At 42.4% G+C, this 19,108-nt stretch overlaps 1 protein-coding gene across 1 annotated transcript in view; it reads left to right on the top strand.

Annotated features, from left to right (window-relative positions):
• Window positions 1-19,108, top strand: part of LOC140725332 (uncharacterized) — a 348,409-nt gene that overhangs the window by 36,731 nt on the left and 292,570 nt on the right. Inside the window, exon 3 of the mRNA XM_073040660.1 lies at window positions 3,821-3,966. Coding sequence (XP_072896761.1) covers window positions 3,821-3,966 — 146 coding nt within the window. The remainder of the gene's footprint in view (window positions 1-3,820; window positions 3,967-19,108) is intronic.

The raw sequence follows: 19,108 nt of genomic DNA, 5'->3' as shown, positions 1-19,108 counted from the left end.
ACTGACGGCTTCTGCCGTGGTCTCATGCTTAAAATTCCCTATTTCCTCCGCTTAGCAAGAGGTTCTCTGGTTGTTGTTTTATGGTGGTTACCAGCAGCCAATAAGCCCCTCTCTGCCTCCCCTTTGTGACTTAGAACTCTTACCCCTTCGTATGGATATGAGAAGATGACCCATCTTTACCCCTTAGGGGTCCAGCTTTCCTGTACAATCCACTAGTGAAATATGGTATATCAGCAAATAGTCCAGGCTGCCAACATTCCCCAGCCCTCGCCTCCAGAGTTATCAGCCCACCCCAGTCCTCTGCATTCTTCCTTCTTACTCTGGTTCCTGAACATTTTTGCTTTCTATCACTCCGGTCAGGTCTTGCCGACTACACCAATATAACGCTGAAAGAGTTGCAGATCCTGCCAGTAAAACAAAAAGACACAAATTCTCATTATCTATTTCAAAAACGTCATTCATTCTGACAGACAAAGCAAGTATTAAAATACTTATCCAGGTGTGCTCATTCCTTCCCCCCCTCCCCCCCCCCCCACTGCAATACACTTCTTGCTCTGCCCGATCTATGGCGCTGTTCACAATCCAGCCAATCATTGAGACCCCAGTCAACTCCCGCCTGGGCCTCCGACTGCTCTACTTTTATACAAACATTTGCAATAAGTCAACCAATACATTAGCACCAGTTCGAAACACCAAACCAATCATCACCTGCCTCTTCCCCTGTGTTCACGTGATTTCCATGTTCTTGCTGTCACCATCGAAGCTTTTGCAAACACGTACACTGGGTGTCACAGTAATGGAGACATTTGACATGTACATTCGCCCACCCCTCACAATACAAGAACACTTATCATTCTTCTGAACATAAAAGAACATAGAACTAATTTCACTGGCTACTCATGATAGGGCAGTTTTCAGCTACCTGCCTTGCCAGTATGTCCTTCCTTAAATGAGAGTGAAAATAGAACGCTACGTTTGACTTCTTCTCTATCTTGTACAGTTGTAAGAGTGCTTCTCTTTTTTTTTAAACATTATCCCCATGCAATAAAGGCCCATATTCCATTTTCCTTCTAACCACTTGCATGCTATATATTCCTGAATTGGAGTACCAAGGTGATTCTATACTTTGCTCATCTGCATTCTCTCTCTCCATTGAGAGAAATGCTCATGTTCTCACCTTAAACACTATTTGCTAAGTTTTTAACCAGCCACTCAACTCGGCTGTTTCCTGATGCAGAGTCCAAATGTCCTCATTGCACCATATCTGCTCACCTATTACTATATCATGGCAAACCTAGATACTAGCATTCTACCTCCTTCCTTTAGGTCATCATGAGTGAGGGGGAAGGAACTGATTCCTGGGCCACACTACTGGTTATGTCATTACAATTATTCCCATTCCGTTTTCTATGTCTTCATTTCACATAAAAACACTTTGCCAATCCCATCAGGGCTTACCTTGTGCACCAAACTTTTAGGAAATCCAAATACATTACATCTACAGGTTTCTCTCTACAAGTATGTGAAGAGCAAGAGGATAAGACGTGAGAGAATAGGACCAATCAAGTGTGACAGTAGAAAAGTGTGTATGGAACCGGAGGAAATAGCGGAGGTACTTAATGAATATTTCAGCATTCACTACAGAAAAGGATCTTGGCGATCGTAGGGATGACTTGCAGTGGACTGAAAAGTTGAGAATGTATATATTAAGAAAGAGGATGTGCTAGAGCTTTTGGAAAGCATCAAGTTGGATAAGTCACAGAAGCCGGATGAAATGTACCCCAGGCTACTGTGGGAGGCGAGGGAGGGGATTGCTGAGCCTCTGGCGATGATCTTTGCATCATCAATGGGGACGGAGAGGTTCTGGAGGTTTGGAGGGTTGCGAATGTTGTTGCCTTATTCAAGAAAGGGAGTAGAGATAGCCCAGGAAATTATAGGCTAGGAAGTTGATGGAGAAGATCCTGAGAGGCAGGATTTATGAACATTTGGAGAGGCATAATATGATTAGGTTTTGTCATAGGTAGGTCGTGCCTTCCGAGCCTGACTGAATTTTTTGAGGATGTGACTAAACATATTGATGAAGGTAGAGTTGTAGATATAGTGTATATAGATTTTAGCAAAGCATTTGGTAAGGTACCCCATGCAAGGCTTATTGAGAAAGGAAGGAGGCATGGGATCCAAGGAGACATTGCTTTGTGGATCCAGAAATGGCTTGCCCACAGAAGGCAAAGAATGGTTGTAGACAGGTCATATTCTGCATGGAGGCCGGTGACCAGTGATGTGGCTCTGGGATGTGTTCTGGGACCCCTACTCTTTGTGATTTTTATAAATGACCTGGATAACAAAGGTTGGGGGTGTTGTGGATAGTGTGGAGAGCTGTCAGAGGTTACAACGGGACATTGATAGGATGCAAAACTGGGCTGAGAAGAGGCAGATGGAGTTCAACCCAGATAAGTGTGAGGTGGTTCGTTTTGGTAGGTCAAATATGATGGCAGAATATAGTATTAATGGTAAGACTCTTGGCAGCGTGGAGGATCAGAGGGATCTTGGGGTCCGAGTCCATAGGACACTCAAAGCTGCTACGCAGGTTGACTCTGTGGTTAAGAAGGCATATGGTGCATTGGCCTTCATCAATCATGGGATTGAGTTTTGGAGCCGAGAGGTAATGTTGCAGCTATGTAGGACCCTGGTCAGACCCACTCAGAGTACTGTGCTCAATTCTGATTGCCCCACTACAGGAAGGATGTGGAAACCATAGAAAGGGTGCAGCGGAGATTTACAAGGATGTTGCCTGGATTAGGGAGCATGCCTTACGAGAATAGGTTGAGTGAATGTGGTGTTTTCTCCTTGGAGCAATGGAGGATGAGAGGTAACCTGACAGAGGTGTACAAGATAATTAGCGGCATTGATCGTGTGGCTGGTCAGAGACTTTTCCCCAGGGCTGAAATGGCTAGCATGAGAGGGCATAGTTTTAAGGTGCTTGGAAGTAGGTACAGAGGAGATGTCAAGTGGAGTTTTTTTACGCAGAGAATGAGTGTGTGGAATGGGCTGCCAGCGGCAGTGGTGGAGGTGGAAATGATAGGTTCTTTTAAGAGACTCCTGGATGGCTACAGGGAGCTTGGAAAAATAGAGGGCTATGGGCAAGCCTAGGCATTTCTAAGGTATGGACATGTTAGGCACAGTTTTATGGGCCGAAGGGCCTGTATTGTGCTGTATGTTTTCTATCTTCTATCTTCTATGTAATATGTGTTACACTTTTGGAGAAGTTGAGAAAATATGTCAAAAATGCTTTCCCTTTCATAAAATCATACTTCCTTGGTTTGAATACATTAATCCTTTCTCAATGACTAGCTATGTCTTCTTTGATATAGATTTTACCGTGTTCCCCACTACTGATGCCAAGCTCACTAGTCCTTGGTTTCTCACAGGATCCAGGGTTGGGCAATCTGGTTGTCTTTGCAACGATGGTGATAATTTACTGCAACCTGTATGTTAGTGATAGTACTTGTCAACTGGGGTGTTTCAAAAATTGCTTCATATGGACTTTCAAGGCTTGCTAGGTCATTTGGTGAGAAATTAAGGTTCAAATGTGTTAGTGTAGAACTGAAACAGGCCAAGTATGAATGGATGTTTCTTTACCAGTGAAATATTTGTATTTCACCTTGATTTCAACTTTAGGATTTGAATATGTTCTTTTGGATTATTATTAACAAGCAAGCACTATGTTATTATTACTATCTAACAATAATAGATAGAAAACTTCTGCTCAGCACGGACTTGGTGATATAAATTCAGGTTCTTCAATTTAATTGTTACACAGTTCAACAAGGCAGGAGTTCAGTGACCAGTCTTCAGAGAGAGAACTATCTGCTGAAGGAGGAGCTATCTCGCATGGAAGACCAACTGGCACAGAGCCATGCCGAGCGTGATGAGCTGGTTATCAAGTTCCACGCAGTCAACGAGCGAGTAAGTAGAATCTGATGTAATTTGATATGTAGAAGTGGTTTGGAGCCAGCATCCAGTAAGTGAGAGCTGCAGTGTTTACTTTCAGTGGCATCTACACCTACTGTACAATTTTGATAACTTGATAAATGTTTAAGCTGGTACCTTTCACAGTGGCAGTTACACCTGCTGAGAAATTTCATTTTTGATGCAGTGGATAATTTTCTTCTCACTTGGGCAATCCCTCATGACTACAAATGAATTGTTTCAGGTTCTCTGGGTTCTGCGGTGATATGAGTCCTATATCGGAACTCTAGATCTGCAATAGGTGAAGCAGGAGTTGGCCAAATGTGTTGGTGAGCAGATGGGTATTCTGTGAGGCAGTCCACTCTTTCTGCTACTTATGTAGGGCTCAAGAGGTTCCCAATACTATCCCAACTGTTCTTTCTCCATTTGTAATACTTATTGACAAGAGGTTCCTAGCAATCACTAGGAATGATATTTCTTTAAGAACACTTGGAGCACAGCCATAAGTATTTTTGTCAACCTCCTCCCATAACAGAACTCAGAAGGGAATGAATGTTTTAAGACTTTGGTGTTGGCCATGGAGTGATGTGACCAGCCTGAGTGTAACCGAGAGCTCAATAATGGGGATGGGGAATGTTAGTCAGAGGGGAGGACACTGATTTCACTTACTCTTTCAGTGAATTTGGAGGTTTTTACAGAGACAACACATGGGATTTTCCAGTGGCTTGAGATGCATGCCAAGTATCAGAAGCACATAAAAGAGTAGGGATCATTGTAATTTGCTATTTGGTAGACCGCAAGTTTTCTGCCAGGTCTGAGCTTTAGCTGTTCAGCTAATTTTTCCTCAATTGCCTACTGCTGGACTGGTGGTCTGAAGGCAGTGCTGATCTTCATCATCAATGTTCACATTTGTCGAGAGGTGGCGCCCAAGATATGAGAACAAATCTACATTTCCTAGGTTTCCACTGTGGTGCTTCATTGTGTTCAGTAGATACTATATCCTAGCTGCAGTGGTGTGAAGAGATAACATACTTACTGTTGCTGAAACTAAAGTTATTTTGTTCACATAGAGGATTGAACGACTGAACAACTCTTCTGAAACTTTGACAAGCATTGTCTATTACTTGTGCCTCAACACATCCTGGTTGAATTATTCTGGAACTCCATTATACTTTCTGTTCCAGCTCAGAGTATTTCCAGCCTGAGTAAAGACTGTCTTCTATCTTCTTGCCAAGATCAATCTCCATGTTTTATCAACCTAACCTTTACCCAGTGTTATTCAAAGACCAAACTGACATTCATAAACCCTACCTTGGTCTCTCTTCTGTAGTTCAGCAGCAATGCATGTCATCTGCTCTTTCAGGCCCCCATGCTTGAACTCTATCTGCGGCAACACGTAAGATGCTAGGATCACTCAGTACCCGATGCTGCCTGTTCATCTGAAATTTTACAGCATTTTGTGCATTGCTCCAGATTCTAGCAGCTGTGGTCTCTTGCTACAGTTGGAAGCTCTCACCTGGTCCAAAAGGGCAACAATGCTCAAGAAGAGCAGGGTGAGCTGCCTTAACGACTATCATCCAGTAGCACTCACATCCATGGCAATTAAGTGCGTTGTGAGGCTGGTTATTCCTGTCTCAGCAAGGACCTAGACCTACTGCAAATTGCTTATCATCACAATAGGTTTATGGCAGATGCAATCTCACTGCCCCGGTGGCTGCGATTATAACTAATAATCAAAAGTCTCCTTATTTTAGATTATATAGTGGAACCCGTCAGGGTTGTCCTCTCAGTCCTTTATTAATTAATTTGGTTTCAGAACCACTTGCTCTTGCTCTTAGAGATTCTAATTCTGTACAGGGTATTAAGAGCGGGGATAAATTACATAAGGTTTTGTTATATGCGGATGATTTATCAGACCCTAGGAAATCTATTCCCTTTATGTTATCCATATGTACTGAATTCAGTATTTTTTCTGGATATAAACTAAACTTACATAAAAGTGAATTATTTCCTATTAATAATTACTCTGATTATTATGATCAAATACATTTTAATATTGCTAAAAGTTATTTTAATTATCTTGGTATTAAAATTACTAAAAATTTAAAGACCTATATAAGTATAATTTCCTTCCTCTAATTGAATATACACAACAAACATTTTCCAAATGGTCGCCTATGTCGATGTCATTAATTGGTTGAATAAATGCTATAAAAATGGTAATTTTACCAAAATTTTTATATACATTTCAAGCGGTTCCATCCTTTGTCCCAAAATTTTTTTTTGATAGAATAGATTCCATGATCCTGTCATACATTTGGAATAATAAAAGCTCCAGAGTGAATAAATCTTTATAGCAAAAATCAAAAAAAGAGGGAGGACTGGTGTTACCAAACTTTAGATTTTATTATTGGGCAATTAATATTCGTTATATCACCTTTTGGATTCATGGTATAGATAACCAGGATTGTCCTTCATGGTTACATTTGGAGGAGAATTTGGTAAGGGCGTCTTCTCTTTGGCGTCTTTACTGGGAGATCCTCTTCCTTTTTGGTTCTCCAGAACAGGTAGACAAGGTTTTAGTCCTATTGTTAAACATACGTTAAAAATTTGGTTTTGGTTTTGCAGATTTTTTGATTTAAATAACTTTGTACTCTCTAGTAATATCTATTTTAACCTTTTCTTTAAACCATCAACTCTGGATAAGGCTTTTGTAATATGGAAAACTAAGGGAATAAAAACTTTTTTAGATTTGTTTTTAGAGGACTGTTTAATGTCTTTTTCACAGCTAGTGGATAAATATGATATATCTAATGCACATTATTTTAGATACTTACAAGTTAGGAATTTTTTACATGATTTTTTACCGAATTATCCACTTGTTCATTTACCAAATATGATACATGCTATTTTTCAGCTTAAACCATTTCAAAAATGATTGATAGCCATTATATATAAATAGTTATTAAATGCATGTATGATACCCAATGATAAGGTTAAATGTGCTTGGGAAATGGAACTTCAGCATTTACTTTCAGATGATCAATGGAATAAAATTTATTATCTAGTTAATAATTCATCTGTCTGCACATGTCACTGCCTAATTCAGTTTAAGATAGTGCACAGGGCGCATATGTCAAAAGACAAACTAGCGCATAATTTTTCTAATATAAGTCCCACCTGTGATAGATGTAACGCTGAGGTGGCTACTCTAATTCATATGTTTTGGTCCCGTACAAAGTTAAATAATTTTTGGAGGGATGTTTTTAGAACGTTATCAAAAATCATAGGTGTAGACTTACAACCCAATTCACTTACGGCAATCTTGGGATTATTCAAAAGGAAGCAGGAAGTGTTCCTGCTTCTGCTCAACATGTGATAGCCTCTTCAACTTTATTGGCTAGGAGAGCTATCTTGTTATACTGGAAGGATTCTAATCTGCCTACTGTTTTTCATTGACTCTCCTCCATTATGTCCTGTTTAAATTTGGAGAAAATTAGAAGCCGGACGTTTGATACATCTTTTAACTTTGAGCAAACCTGGCGACCTTTAATTCAATATTTTTATATGATCTATTTTTTTCTTGCTTTTTTTTAAAGGTAAAAACTCTTCCTTTTTGTTCTCTTTTTTTCCCTCTTTCTCTGCGAAGATTCAGAGCTGACCAGAAGGATGTTTTCTTTTTTTTTGTAATTTTATCCTTTTTATCCTCAAATGGACTGCCCAATCTCTTTTTTTTTGTTTTAGGTAAGTTTGGGGGGGGGAGGTTTCTCTTTATTATAAAAAATTTCCAGTCTTTTTTTGTATGAATTGCCAAGAAGAGTTATGGTTCTTTGTTTATACACAATAGCTTAATTTTACATTTACATGACTTTGACAGTATACATCTCTTTCATTGTTTGTACATTTATTGCATTATGTATTTGATATAACTTCTCCTCTGATTTGTATCTGTTCATTTTTTTAAAAAAATCAATAAAAAAAATTGAAAATGAAATGACTTCCTAATCAGAAGACCCACAATCTGTGTGGATCAGAAACATCTCCATCTTGCTGACAATCAGCACTGGTGCACCTCAAGGATGTGAGCTTAGCCCATTGCACTACTCTCAGACTATGAGGGACACACTCGATTCAGGAACAGCTTCTTCCTCTCTGACATTCAACTCCTGAAAGGACATTGAGCTAAGGAACATTACTTCACTACGTTTTTATTTTTTATTTTTGCAATACTTATCTAATTTAACTAATTAAATGCATATACTTACTGCAATTCAAGGATTTTTTTCTATTATTATGTATTGCATTGTACTGCTGCTGCAAAGACAACACATTTCACAACATATGCTGGTGATATAAAGACTGATTTTGATTCTCTTGCACTGAAAGTTAGCCCCATTACCTTTCTACCTTGGTTCATCTCTTTCAAAGGTCTTTTTAAAAACCTTTATCTCTGAATAGTCTGCATTCCTCTTCCATGTGTTGTTTAATTACATCACAGAGGTTAAAAGCTATCCAAGGTGTGGCAGCAAACCTTGATGCAAAATTATTCAATGTAGGTCTTAGATGTTGCCAGCAGAGGGCAGTATTCACTCAGCAGTCTTACTCCTTAGTATCCTCAAGGCTGACATATCTAAATAGTTCGAAACAAAGAACAAACTCCTGTAATAATTTCTCCTTTGGCTCCTCCCACTTCCTTCAAGCAAAAGGTGTCACGTGGTTCCCATCTAAGCCTGCCTTTTTGCCGGCTATGTGAAACACTCTGTTCCGAGGCTGCACTGGTATCCATTCCCCCACTTTTCCAATGCTACACTGATAACTGCGTTAGTGCTGCTTCCTGCACCCATGGCGAGCTCAATGACTTCATCAACTTCCACTCTTGTCCTCAAATTTACCTGGTCCATTTCCAACTCCTTCCCCCCCCCCCCCCCCCCCACCTTTTTCAATCTCAATCTCACTGTATCTCTGGAGACAGTGTACCTATTGGTGTCATTTATAAACCCACTGATTCTCACAGCTACCTGGACTAAACCTTTTCCCACCCTGTTACTTGTAAAACCGCCATCTACTTCTCTCAATTCCTCCATCTCTGCCGCATCTGCTCTCAGGATGAGGCTTTCCATTTTAGACTGAAGGAGATGTCCTCCTCTTTCAAAGAAAGAGGCTTCCCGTCCTCCACCGTCAATGTTGCCCTCAATTTCATCTCTTCCATTTCACACATGTCTGATCTTGCCCCATCCTCCCACCACCTTACCGGGGATAGAGTTCCTCTTGTCCTCACCTACCACCCCACCAGCCTCCATGCTCAGCACATAATTCTCTGGAACTTCTGCCATCTCCAACAGGATCCCACCACCAAACACATCTTTCCTTTACCCCCACTTTCTACTTTCCGCAGGGATCACTCCCTACGCGACTGTCTGTCTATTCAACCCTCCTCATTGGGTCTCCTTCCTGGCACTTATCCTTGCAAGCAGAACAAGTATTATATCTACCCCTATACCTCCTCCCTCACTACCATTTAGGGCCCCAAACATTTCTTCCAGCTGAGGTGACACTTCATCTGTGAGTCTGTTGGGGTCCTATACTAGGTCTGGTGCTCTTGGTGTTGTCTCCTGTATATCAGTGAGACCCAGCGTAGATTGGAAGACTGTTTTGCCAAGCAACTATGCTTCGTTCCCCAGAAGAAGCGGGATCTCCCAGTGGCCACCCATTTTAATTCCACTTCCCATTCCCATTCTGACATGACATTCCACGGCCTCCTGTACTGTCGCGATGAGTTCACACTCAGGTTGGAGGAACAACACTTTATATTCTGTTTGGGTAGCCTCCAACCTGATGGCATGAACATTGATTTCTCAAACTTCTGGTAACGCACTGCACTTCAACATTCCCCATCCCCTTTCCCACTCTTGCCTTTTCTCCTTGCCTGCCCATTGCCTCCCTCTGGTGTTCCTCCCTCCTCTCTTTCTTCCATGGCCTTCTGTCCTCTCCTATCAGGCTCCCCCTTCTCCAGCCCTTTATCTCTTTCACCAATCAACTTCCCAGCTCTTTACTTCACCCCTCCCTCTCCCAGTATCACCTATCACCTTTTGTTACTTCCTTCCCTCCCCTCGACCTTTTAACTCTACTCCTCATCTTTTTTTCTCTAGTCCCGCTGAAGGGTCTCGGACTGAAACATCGACTGTACTTTTTTTTCATAGATGCTGCCCAGCCAGCTGAGTTCCTCCAGCACTTTGTATGTGTTGCTAGGATTTCCAGCCATCTGCAGATTTTCTTTTGTTTCTGTAATACCACAAATTTTTGCAATCTCTGAAAGACGTGTTGCCTCATCTAGTAAATTCGACAACAGACAGCAAGCAGCACTTTGCATTACTCATCATTTTTAATATGAACACTGTGGTCCAAATTCCCCATTGGGTCTATGCAGGCTCACAGAACAATCCTCTTGCCCATTAATTTTCCTTGAAACTTATTTTTTTCCACAAATTCCTCAACTCCCCCCAGATTCCACTTACACACCTGGGGCAATTTCCAATGGCTGATTAACCTACCAGCCTGCACAAGTTTGGGATGTGGGAGGCAAAACACGCAGTCACTGGAGAACATGTAAACTCCACCGTATAGCATCTGAGGTCAGGATTGAACGTGGGTCTCTGGCTCAGTGTGTAAGGTGCTTCACAGTGGGGTGGTCAACAGAGGAGAAGAATGAGTCAAACAACTGGTCAAAGAGAAGAGCTTTTAAATCATCCTACAGCAGGGGTGTGTTAGATAGTAATTACAAAGGTAGATATAATTTTGAAAGATTGGAAAATTAAGGGTTTTGGTGAATTGGCACAGAAGTGGAGTGAAGGATTAGATAAATGAGAATCAGAATCAGGTTTATTATCCCTAACATACTTTGTGAAATTTGTTGTTTTGTGGCAGCAATTTAGTGCAAGACATGAAATTATTGTAAGCGCCAAAAAAATGAATAATGCAAAAGATGAGTAATGAAGTAGTGTCCGTAGGCAAGAAACATTCAGAGAGCTGATGGCGGAGCGGAAGAAGCTGTTGCTAAAATATTGCGCAACACACACAAAATGCTGGTGGAACGCAGCAGGCCAGGCAGCATCTATAGGGAGAAGTGCTGTCGACGTTTCGGGCCGAGACCCTTCGTCAGGACTAACTGAAAGGAACGATAGTAAGAGATTTGGAAGTAGGAGGGGGAGGGGAAAATGCCAAATGATAGCAGAAGACCGGAGGGGGTGGGATGAAGCTGAGAGCCGGAAAGGTGATTGGCAAAAGGGATACAGAGCTAGAGAAGGGAAAAGATCATGGGACAGGAGGCCTAGGGAGAAAGAAAGGGGAAGGGGAGCACCACCCCACCAGCCTCTGGGTCCAACATATAATTCTCCGTAACTTACGCCACCTCCAACGGGATCCCCCTACCAAGCGCATCTTTCCCTCCCCCCCCTTTCTGCTTTCCGCGACTCCCTTGTCCATTCATCCCTTCCCACCGATCTCCCTCCTGGCACTTATCCTTGCAAGCGGAACAAGTGCTACACCTGCCCTTACACTGCCTCCCTCACCACCATTCAGGGCCCCAGACAGTCCTTCCAGGTGAGGTGACACTTCACCTGTGAGTCAGCTGGTGTGATATACTGCGTCCGGTGCTCCCGGTGTGGCCTTTTATATATTGGTGAGACCCGACGCAGACTGGGAGACCGTTTCGCTGAACACCTACGCTCGGTCCACCAGAAAAAGCAGGATCTCCCAGTGGCCACACATTTTAATTCCATGTCCCATTCCCATTCTGATATGTCTATCCATGGCCTCCTCTATTGTCAAAATGAATCCAAACTCAGGTTGGAGGAACAACACCTTATATACCGGCTGGGTAGCCTCCAACCTGATGGCATGAACATTGACTTCTCTAACTTCTGTTAATGCCCCTCCTCCCCTTGTTACCCCATCCCTGATATATTTAGCTTTTTTCCCTCCTCCTCCTTTTTTTTCTCTCTTTCTGCCCATCATTCTGCCTGTTCTCCATCCCCCTCTGGTGCTCCCCTCCCCCTTTCTTTCTCCCTAGGTCTCCCGTCCCATGATCCTTTCCCTTCTCTAGCTCTGTATCCCTTTTGCCAATCACCTTTCCGGCTCTCAGCTTCACCCCAACCCCTCTGGTCTTCTGCTATCATTTTGCATTTTCCCCTCCCCCTCCTACTTTCAAATCTCTCAGTACCTTCCCTTTCAGTTAGTCCTGACGAAGGGTCTCGGCCTGAAACGTTGACAGTGCTTCTCCCTATAGATGCTGCCTGGCTTGCTGTGTTCCACCAGCATTTTGTGTGTGTTGCTTGAATTTCCAGCATCTGCAGATTTCCTTGTGTTTGCCTGTTAAAATATTGAGTGTGGGTCTTCAGCTCCTGTACCTGCTCCCCAAATGAAGAGGGCATGTTCTGGGTAGTGAGTGTCTTTAATGAAGGATGCCAGCCTCTTGAAGGTACCCGTGATGGCAAAGGGAGTTCAAGATTCAGAGTTTGAGGTAAAGTAATGTTCAAAGTACATATATGTCACCATATCCTACCCTAAGATTTACTTTCTTGCTGGCATTCACAGAAGAAACACAATGGAACCAATGAAAAAACACATAACAAAGACCAACAACTAACCAAAAACAACAAACAGTGCAATTGCAAATAAACAAATCATGCATAGGTGTCAGGGGTCATGAGGTGTGTGAAGTTACCGTAACTAGAGAGAAGGCTCTGGGCAAGCTAAAAGGTCTGAGGGTAGATAAGTCACCTAGACCAGATGGTGTAGACCCCAGGGTTCTGAAAGAGGTGGCTGAAGAGATTGTGGAGGCATTAGTAGTGATTTTTCAAGAATCACTAGATTCTGGATGGATCTGGAAGATTGGAAGTTTGCAAATGTCACTCTCCTCTTCAAGAAGGGAGAGAGGCAAAAGAAAGGAAACTATAGGCCATTTAGTCTGTTCTCAGTGGTGGGAAGATGTTGGAGTTGATTATTAAGGATGAGGTCTCAGGGTACTTGGAGGCACATGATAAAATAGGCCATAGTCAGCATGGTTTCCTCAAGGGACAATCTTGCCTGACAAATCTGTTGGAATTCTTTGAAGTAGCAACAAGCAGGATAGACAAAGGAGAATCAGTTGATGTTGTGTACTTGGATTTTCAGAAGGCCTTAGCCAAGATGCCACACATGAGATTGCTTAACAAGCTACGAGCCCATGGTATTACAGGAAAGATTCTAGCATGGATAAAGCAGTGGCTGATTGGCTGGAGGCAAAGAGTGGGAACAGAGGGAGCCTTTTCTGACTGGCTGCTGGTGATTAGTAGTGTTCCACACAGGTCTGTGTTAGGACTAATTCTTTTTAAGTTATATGTTAGTGATTTGGATGAAGTAATTGACAGCTTTGTTACAAAGTTTGCAGATAATTTGAAGATAGGTGAGGGGCAGGTAGCCTTGAGGAAGAAGAGAGGCTACAGAAGGACTTAGGCAGATTAGGAGAATGGAGAACTAAATGGCAGATGGAATCTAGTTTCAGAAAGTCTATGGTCATGCACTTCGGTAGAAGAAATGAAAGGGTTGACTATTTCCTAAATGGAGACAAAATTTTTTAAAAATCTGAGGCGGAAAGAGACTTGAAAGTCCTTGTGCAGGATTCCTGAAAGGTTTATTTGCAGGTTGAGTCTGTGGTAAAGAAGACAAATGCAATGTTAGCATTCATTTCAAGAGGACTAGAATATAAAAGCAAGGATGTAATGTTGAAACTTTATAAAGCACTGGTGAGGCCTCACTTGGAGTATTGTGAGCAAGTTTGGGCCCCTTATCTTAGAAAGAATGCACTGAGACTGTAGAGTGTTCAAAGGAGGCTCGCGCGAATGATTCCAGGATTGAATGGCTTGTTCTATGAAGTGTGTCATTGATGGCTTTGGGCCTGCATTCACTAGAATTTAGAAGCATGAGGGGTGACCCTATTGAAACCTATCTAATGGAGAAAGGCCTTGATAGAGTGTATATGGAGAGGGTGTTTCCTATGGTGGGAGAGTCTAAAACCAGAGGACACAGCTTTTGAATAGAGGGGCGTCCTTGTAAAAGAACAGAGATGAGGAGGAATTCTGTGGAATTCATTGCCACAGACAGCTGTGGAGGCCAAGTCATTGAGTATATTTAAGGTAGAGTTGATAGATTGTAGATTATTCAGGGCATGAAGGGATTCTGGGAGAAGGCAGGACTTGGTCTCCACCACAGTCTGTGGCAGAGCTTTCTGCAGATAAGTGATGTTCTTTGGTTCAAGAGCCTGATGGTTGAGGGATAGTAACTGTTCCTGAACCTGGTGATATGAGTCCTGGGCTCCTGTACACCCTTCCTGATGGCAGCAACAAGAATAGAACAGGAATTGAATGGTGGAGGTCCTTGATGATGGATGCTGGTTTGCTGTGACAACACTCCTTATAAATGTGCTCAATGGTGGGGATGGCTTTACCCGAGATGGACTGGACTGTATCCACTACCTTTTGTAGGCTTTTCTATTCAAGGGCATTGGTGTTTCCATACCATGCCATGATGCAACTAATCTGTAAATTCTCCACCGCACATCCATAGAAGTTTGTCAAAGTTTTAGGTGACATGCTAAATGTTTGTAAATTTCTAAGAAACCTACTGTGCCTCCTTTGTAATGGCACTTGTGTGCAACAGATCCTCTGAAATGATAACACTGACTAATCTAAAGTTGCCGACCCTCTCCACCTCTGATCCCTGATGAGGACTGGCTCATGGGCCTCCGGTTTCCTCCCAGCTTCTTGGTTTTGCTGATGTTAATTGAGAGGTTATTATGGCACCATTCAGCTAGATTTTCAATCTCTCTCCTATATGCTGATTTGTCACCACCTTTGATTCAGCCTACGACAGCGCTGTCATCAGCTCAGTTAAGTATCGCATTGGAGTTGTGCTTAAGTGAGTGTAAAGTGAGTAGAGCAGGGGGCTAAGCACACAGCTTTGGGGTGCACCTGTGCTGATAGAGATTATGGAGGAAATATTTTTGCCAATCCAAACTGACTGGGGTCTGCAAGTGAAGAAATTGAGAAAGCAGTTGCCCAAGGAAGTATTGAGCCCAGGATCTTGGAGTTCATTGATTAGGGATGACAGTGTTGAATGCAAAGCTGTAGTCAACGAAGAGTATCCTGACGTGTGCACCTTTGCTGTCCAGATATTCCATGGTTGAGTGAAAGCCAATGAGATGACAACCGCTGTTGACCTGCTGTGATGGTCTGCCAACTGGAGTGGATCCATTTTGCTCCTCAGGCAGGAATATGATATGATCCATTACCAACCTCTCAGAGCACTTCATCACAATGGATGCAAGTGCTGCTGGATGATGCAGGTTACCGGGTTCTTCTTGGGCATTTGTGTCATTCAAGCCTGCCTGAAGCAAGAGGATACCTCAGACTGCTGAAGTGAGAGATTAAAGATATCAGGGAACCCTCCAGGTCATTGATCATCACAGGTCTTCAGTACTCAGCCAAGTACCCCATCTAGGGCAAATGCTTTCCTTGGGTTCACCCTCATGAAGATGCTCTGACGTCGGCCTCAGAGACTGAAGTTGAGGCTGTGGGAGTTCATGAACGTGCCTCCATTTTTTTTTGTCATTCAAGGCGAGCATAAAATCATGGGACCTCAACTTTTTTCACATATTTGCTAGATGTTACTTTGTAAGGGGTGATAGCATTCAAGCCGTGCCTCTCACAGTTGTGGCTGTGATGGAGCTGCCTGAGTCTACAACCCTGCGCTGTCTCTTGTGATCCTGTGTCCTGGAGGCTCCGTAACAGGCTGTGATGCAACTGGTCAGAATGATCACCATTGTACATATCTAGAAATTTCAACAGGCTTTGGTGATGTACCAAATCTCAAACGCCTATGAAGTAATATGGAATATCAAGAGATACTTGAGGGGCTGGGTGGCCTAATCCTGCCCTTATTTCCTCTTTCTATACTTCTGGGTACCTGTATTGCTGTGGTGGGTTTTATGAATGCTAGCTACTACAGTTGGATTACAACAATAATGGAGATTATGATAGGTTTAAAATGGTCGATGCAGTTTGCTTTATCCTGGAATGCCTTTACTATCTTTAGTCTGACTGCAACACCAAGGATATTGCATCACAATCTCGATCTGGGATAGTAGGTAGTGGAAAGTCTTTGGAGAGATGGATTGTAGGTCCTTAGTGCAACTTCTGTCCTGCTCATGGAGCAGAGATATCTACAAGGTTGCTCAGCCCCGGATCCAGGGAAGAGAGGCAGTCAAACCTAGTTGTAGTAGTTCTTGCTGGTACTTGCATGGTACAAATGACTCAAGCCTTGACCTTTCTCAATAACTGCTGCAGGAGGACACTGAATCCTTCATTGTCTGAGATAGGTTTCTATTTTGCCTGGTAGTTTTACCTTCAGTGCCACAGTGATGGCTCACTATCATGTGGATACATAACTGATATCACTTTGGTTGAGTTGGCAGAGCTTCTGCCTCCTAGATTTAGCATCCATGTTGAATCCTGACCTCTGGCACTGTCTGTGTGGAAATTGCAGCTGAAGTATCCAGAGGAGACACGTATAGTTACTCTGAATTGTCTGATTTTTATTTGTGTGCTTCGGTTTCCACCCACATCCCGAAGATGCATGGGTTGGCAGGTTGATCGGCCGCTGTAACTTGCCTCTAGTGTGCACGTGAGTGATAGAAAGTGGAAGGAGAAGATGGGAATGTAGAACTGTTGCATGTAGGTGGTCAATAGCCCACGTAGTTGGTGTGCTGGTTTCTCTGCTCTGTGGCTCTTTGAGTTGAACTGATTGAAACCTGGCTGCTGTGATGGTGTGACCTCAGGATTTGAAGTGATAACCTTGTCTTTCAAAACGGGATAGGATGTGCCTTGGTTTCAACATTAGGGCTGCTGAGATAGGGGCAGGTGTCAAAGCATGATGCAATTGGGAAGCTGTTGAAAATAAAACACCAAGAAAGTGACTCCTGATGCAGCCTGGCATAGCAGCTCACAACATGGAACGTTTCATGGACCAGGAGTCAGATTATTGGTGAAGCTGATTTTCTTTTCCATGTTCCTTTATCAAGGGAGACAGTCCTGCTAATGGCACAGTAAAGAGAAACTGAATGGGTAAATCAATAAAGTTGCCATTCTTAAAAGGTGAGCAACTTGGTGTAGTGTTTGAATAAACTCTTCTCCGGCTTCCAGCTGGGTACAAGTATTGATTTTAACTGATATTTCAATGACAAACTTTGCCATCTTCATCAGGGTTGATGCCTGGGTTTGTCTAGTCTGATGGTATTTATACCCCTGTCATCTGTCCCTCCTGATGATCAGTCCTCATCCAATCAGGTTTCTGCTGTCCCACCTTGTTTACAATTGAATTTCAGTTCTTACTTAGAACAAGACCTTCATCTTTGTTAAAATTCTTTTCCTCTAGTTTTATTTCAATGGCTTCCTTCACCAGGTGGTCAGTAGTTTTGTGTCATCAAAGTCAATCCCATGGCCATTGCGAATGCAGTGTTCTGCTATCGCCAATTTCTCTGGATAACCCAAACAGATACAGCCCCTGTGCTCCTTGATTCAGGTGTGCACCGTGCATCCCATCTGGCCAATATATGCCGCTCTGCATTCACAGGGAATCCTGTAAACACCCGCCATCCTGAGTCCCCAGTCATCACTGACCCACATAAGCTGTGATTTGAGTTTCCTTACCGGTTTGTGGATGGTATTAATCTGGTATTTTTTCAGGATCCATGTAATCCTTCCAGAAACTGTGGAAATTTGTGTCGTGTAGCTCTATTTAAGGGGGGAGTTGCGTGAGAATTGAGGATGCACTGTCTTTTTGAGATAGGAGGAATTGAGGAAATTGGAAATGTTACACTGATGAAAGAAATAGGATGAGTGAATACAGACAAAACTGCATGAGAGCAGAAAGAGATAATAAGCTGAGCTAAAATTCTCACATGAAAAAAGGGTGGACAAAAATCAATTCAGATTTGTTAAATGCACATTGTGTTTGACAATAACTTAGTCCTTCGGCAAAATAAGCAAGGGTAGTGCTGTTAATATTGTGTCTATGTACTTTAGAAAGATGTGCAATAAAATATATCAATAAAAATTTACTGAAGCCTGTAGGATTAGAGGATCAATGGGTATGAAGGGTTTAGACCTGAAATATCGACTGTCCATTTCCCTCCGAAGATGCGGCCTGACCCGCTGAGCTCCTCCAGAACTTTTTTTTGGGTTGCTTCAAATTCCAGCATCTGGTGTGTCTTATGTCGCTGGATGCAAAATCAAGTTACGAACAAAAGTCTGATTATAGTGGAGAATTATAGTTCTCTGGATTGAGGGAAGTACCTCTCAGGATTTTTTAATCAAAATTACTACACTTTATAGATTTAAAAATACTATATCTAACTGCACATGATATTATAGTTTGGAAGTTTAGTAACCAAGGGTGATGTTTCCTTTAAGGATCTGGCATAGGCATGATTGCCAAGTGATCGCCTCCTATGCTGCATGTTACTTTAATTTTATGATTTGTAATGTTGCTGGAGAAAATTATGACTCAACCAAAACTGACGACACAAATGAAGTAACAGAATATGTGGCTACCTCTTTAAAACAGTCCTCATGTGTAGAGTTTTGAGAGCCAGCTGAAGTGAAAGTCTTGTAGCAAGCTTGTTCTGATAGTGTGATGCAAAGTTTGTTTTTGTAATCTCCCTGGTAACAAACTCTAGAAGCAGTCCAACACACAATTTTGCAAATAACCCTCTATTTGTCTAATAGGTTGCTTGAGTTAAGATTAGCCAATTTTCCAAATCCTTGATGTCGCGGCAACTTTAGTCCAGGAAGTAGGAATGAGCTGCACATAGCTGGACAATCCCAGCAGAGGTGTAATTTTGAAATGTTGCAGAGGCGAGAAAACCATAGATTCAAGGTCAAGTCCTGTGACTTGAACAAACAATCTAGGCAGATCTGTTAGAGCAGCAACAAGGGAGTACTGTAAATCAAAACATTAGAACGGTAGGAAGAAATGCATACCTTGGGTCTGTTCTGCTATTCAGTCAGATTATGGCTGAGCTGCTTCTAAGCTGTATCCAACTGTA

This window comes from Hemitrygon akajei, chromosome 3 (assembly GCF_048418815.1).
Source record: "Hemitrygon akajei chromosome 3, sHemAka1.3, whole genome shotgun sequence".
Classification (NCBI taxonomy): domain Eukaryota; kingdom Metazoa; phylum Chordata; class Chondrichthyes; order Myliobatiformes; family Dasyatidae; genus Hemitrygon; species Hemitrygon akajei.
This window is presented reverse-complemented; position numbering and strand designations above follow the sequence as displayed.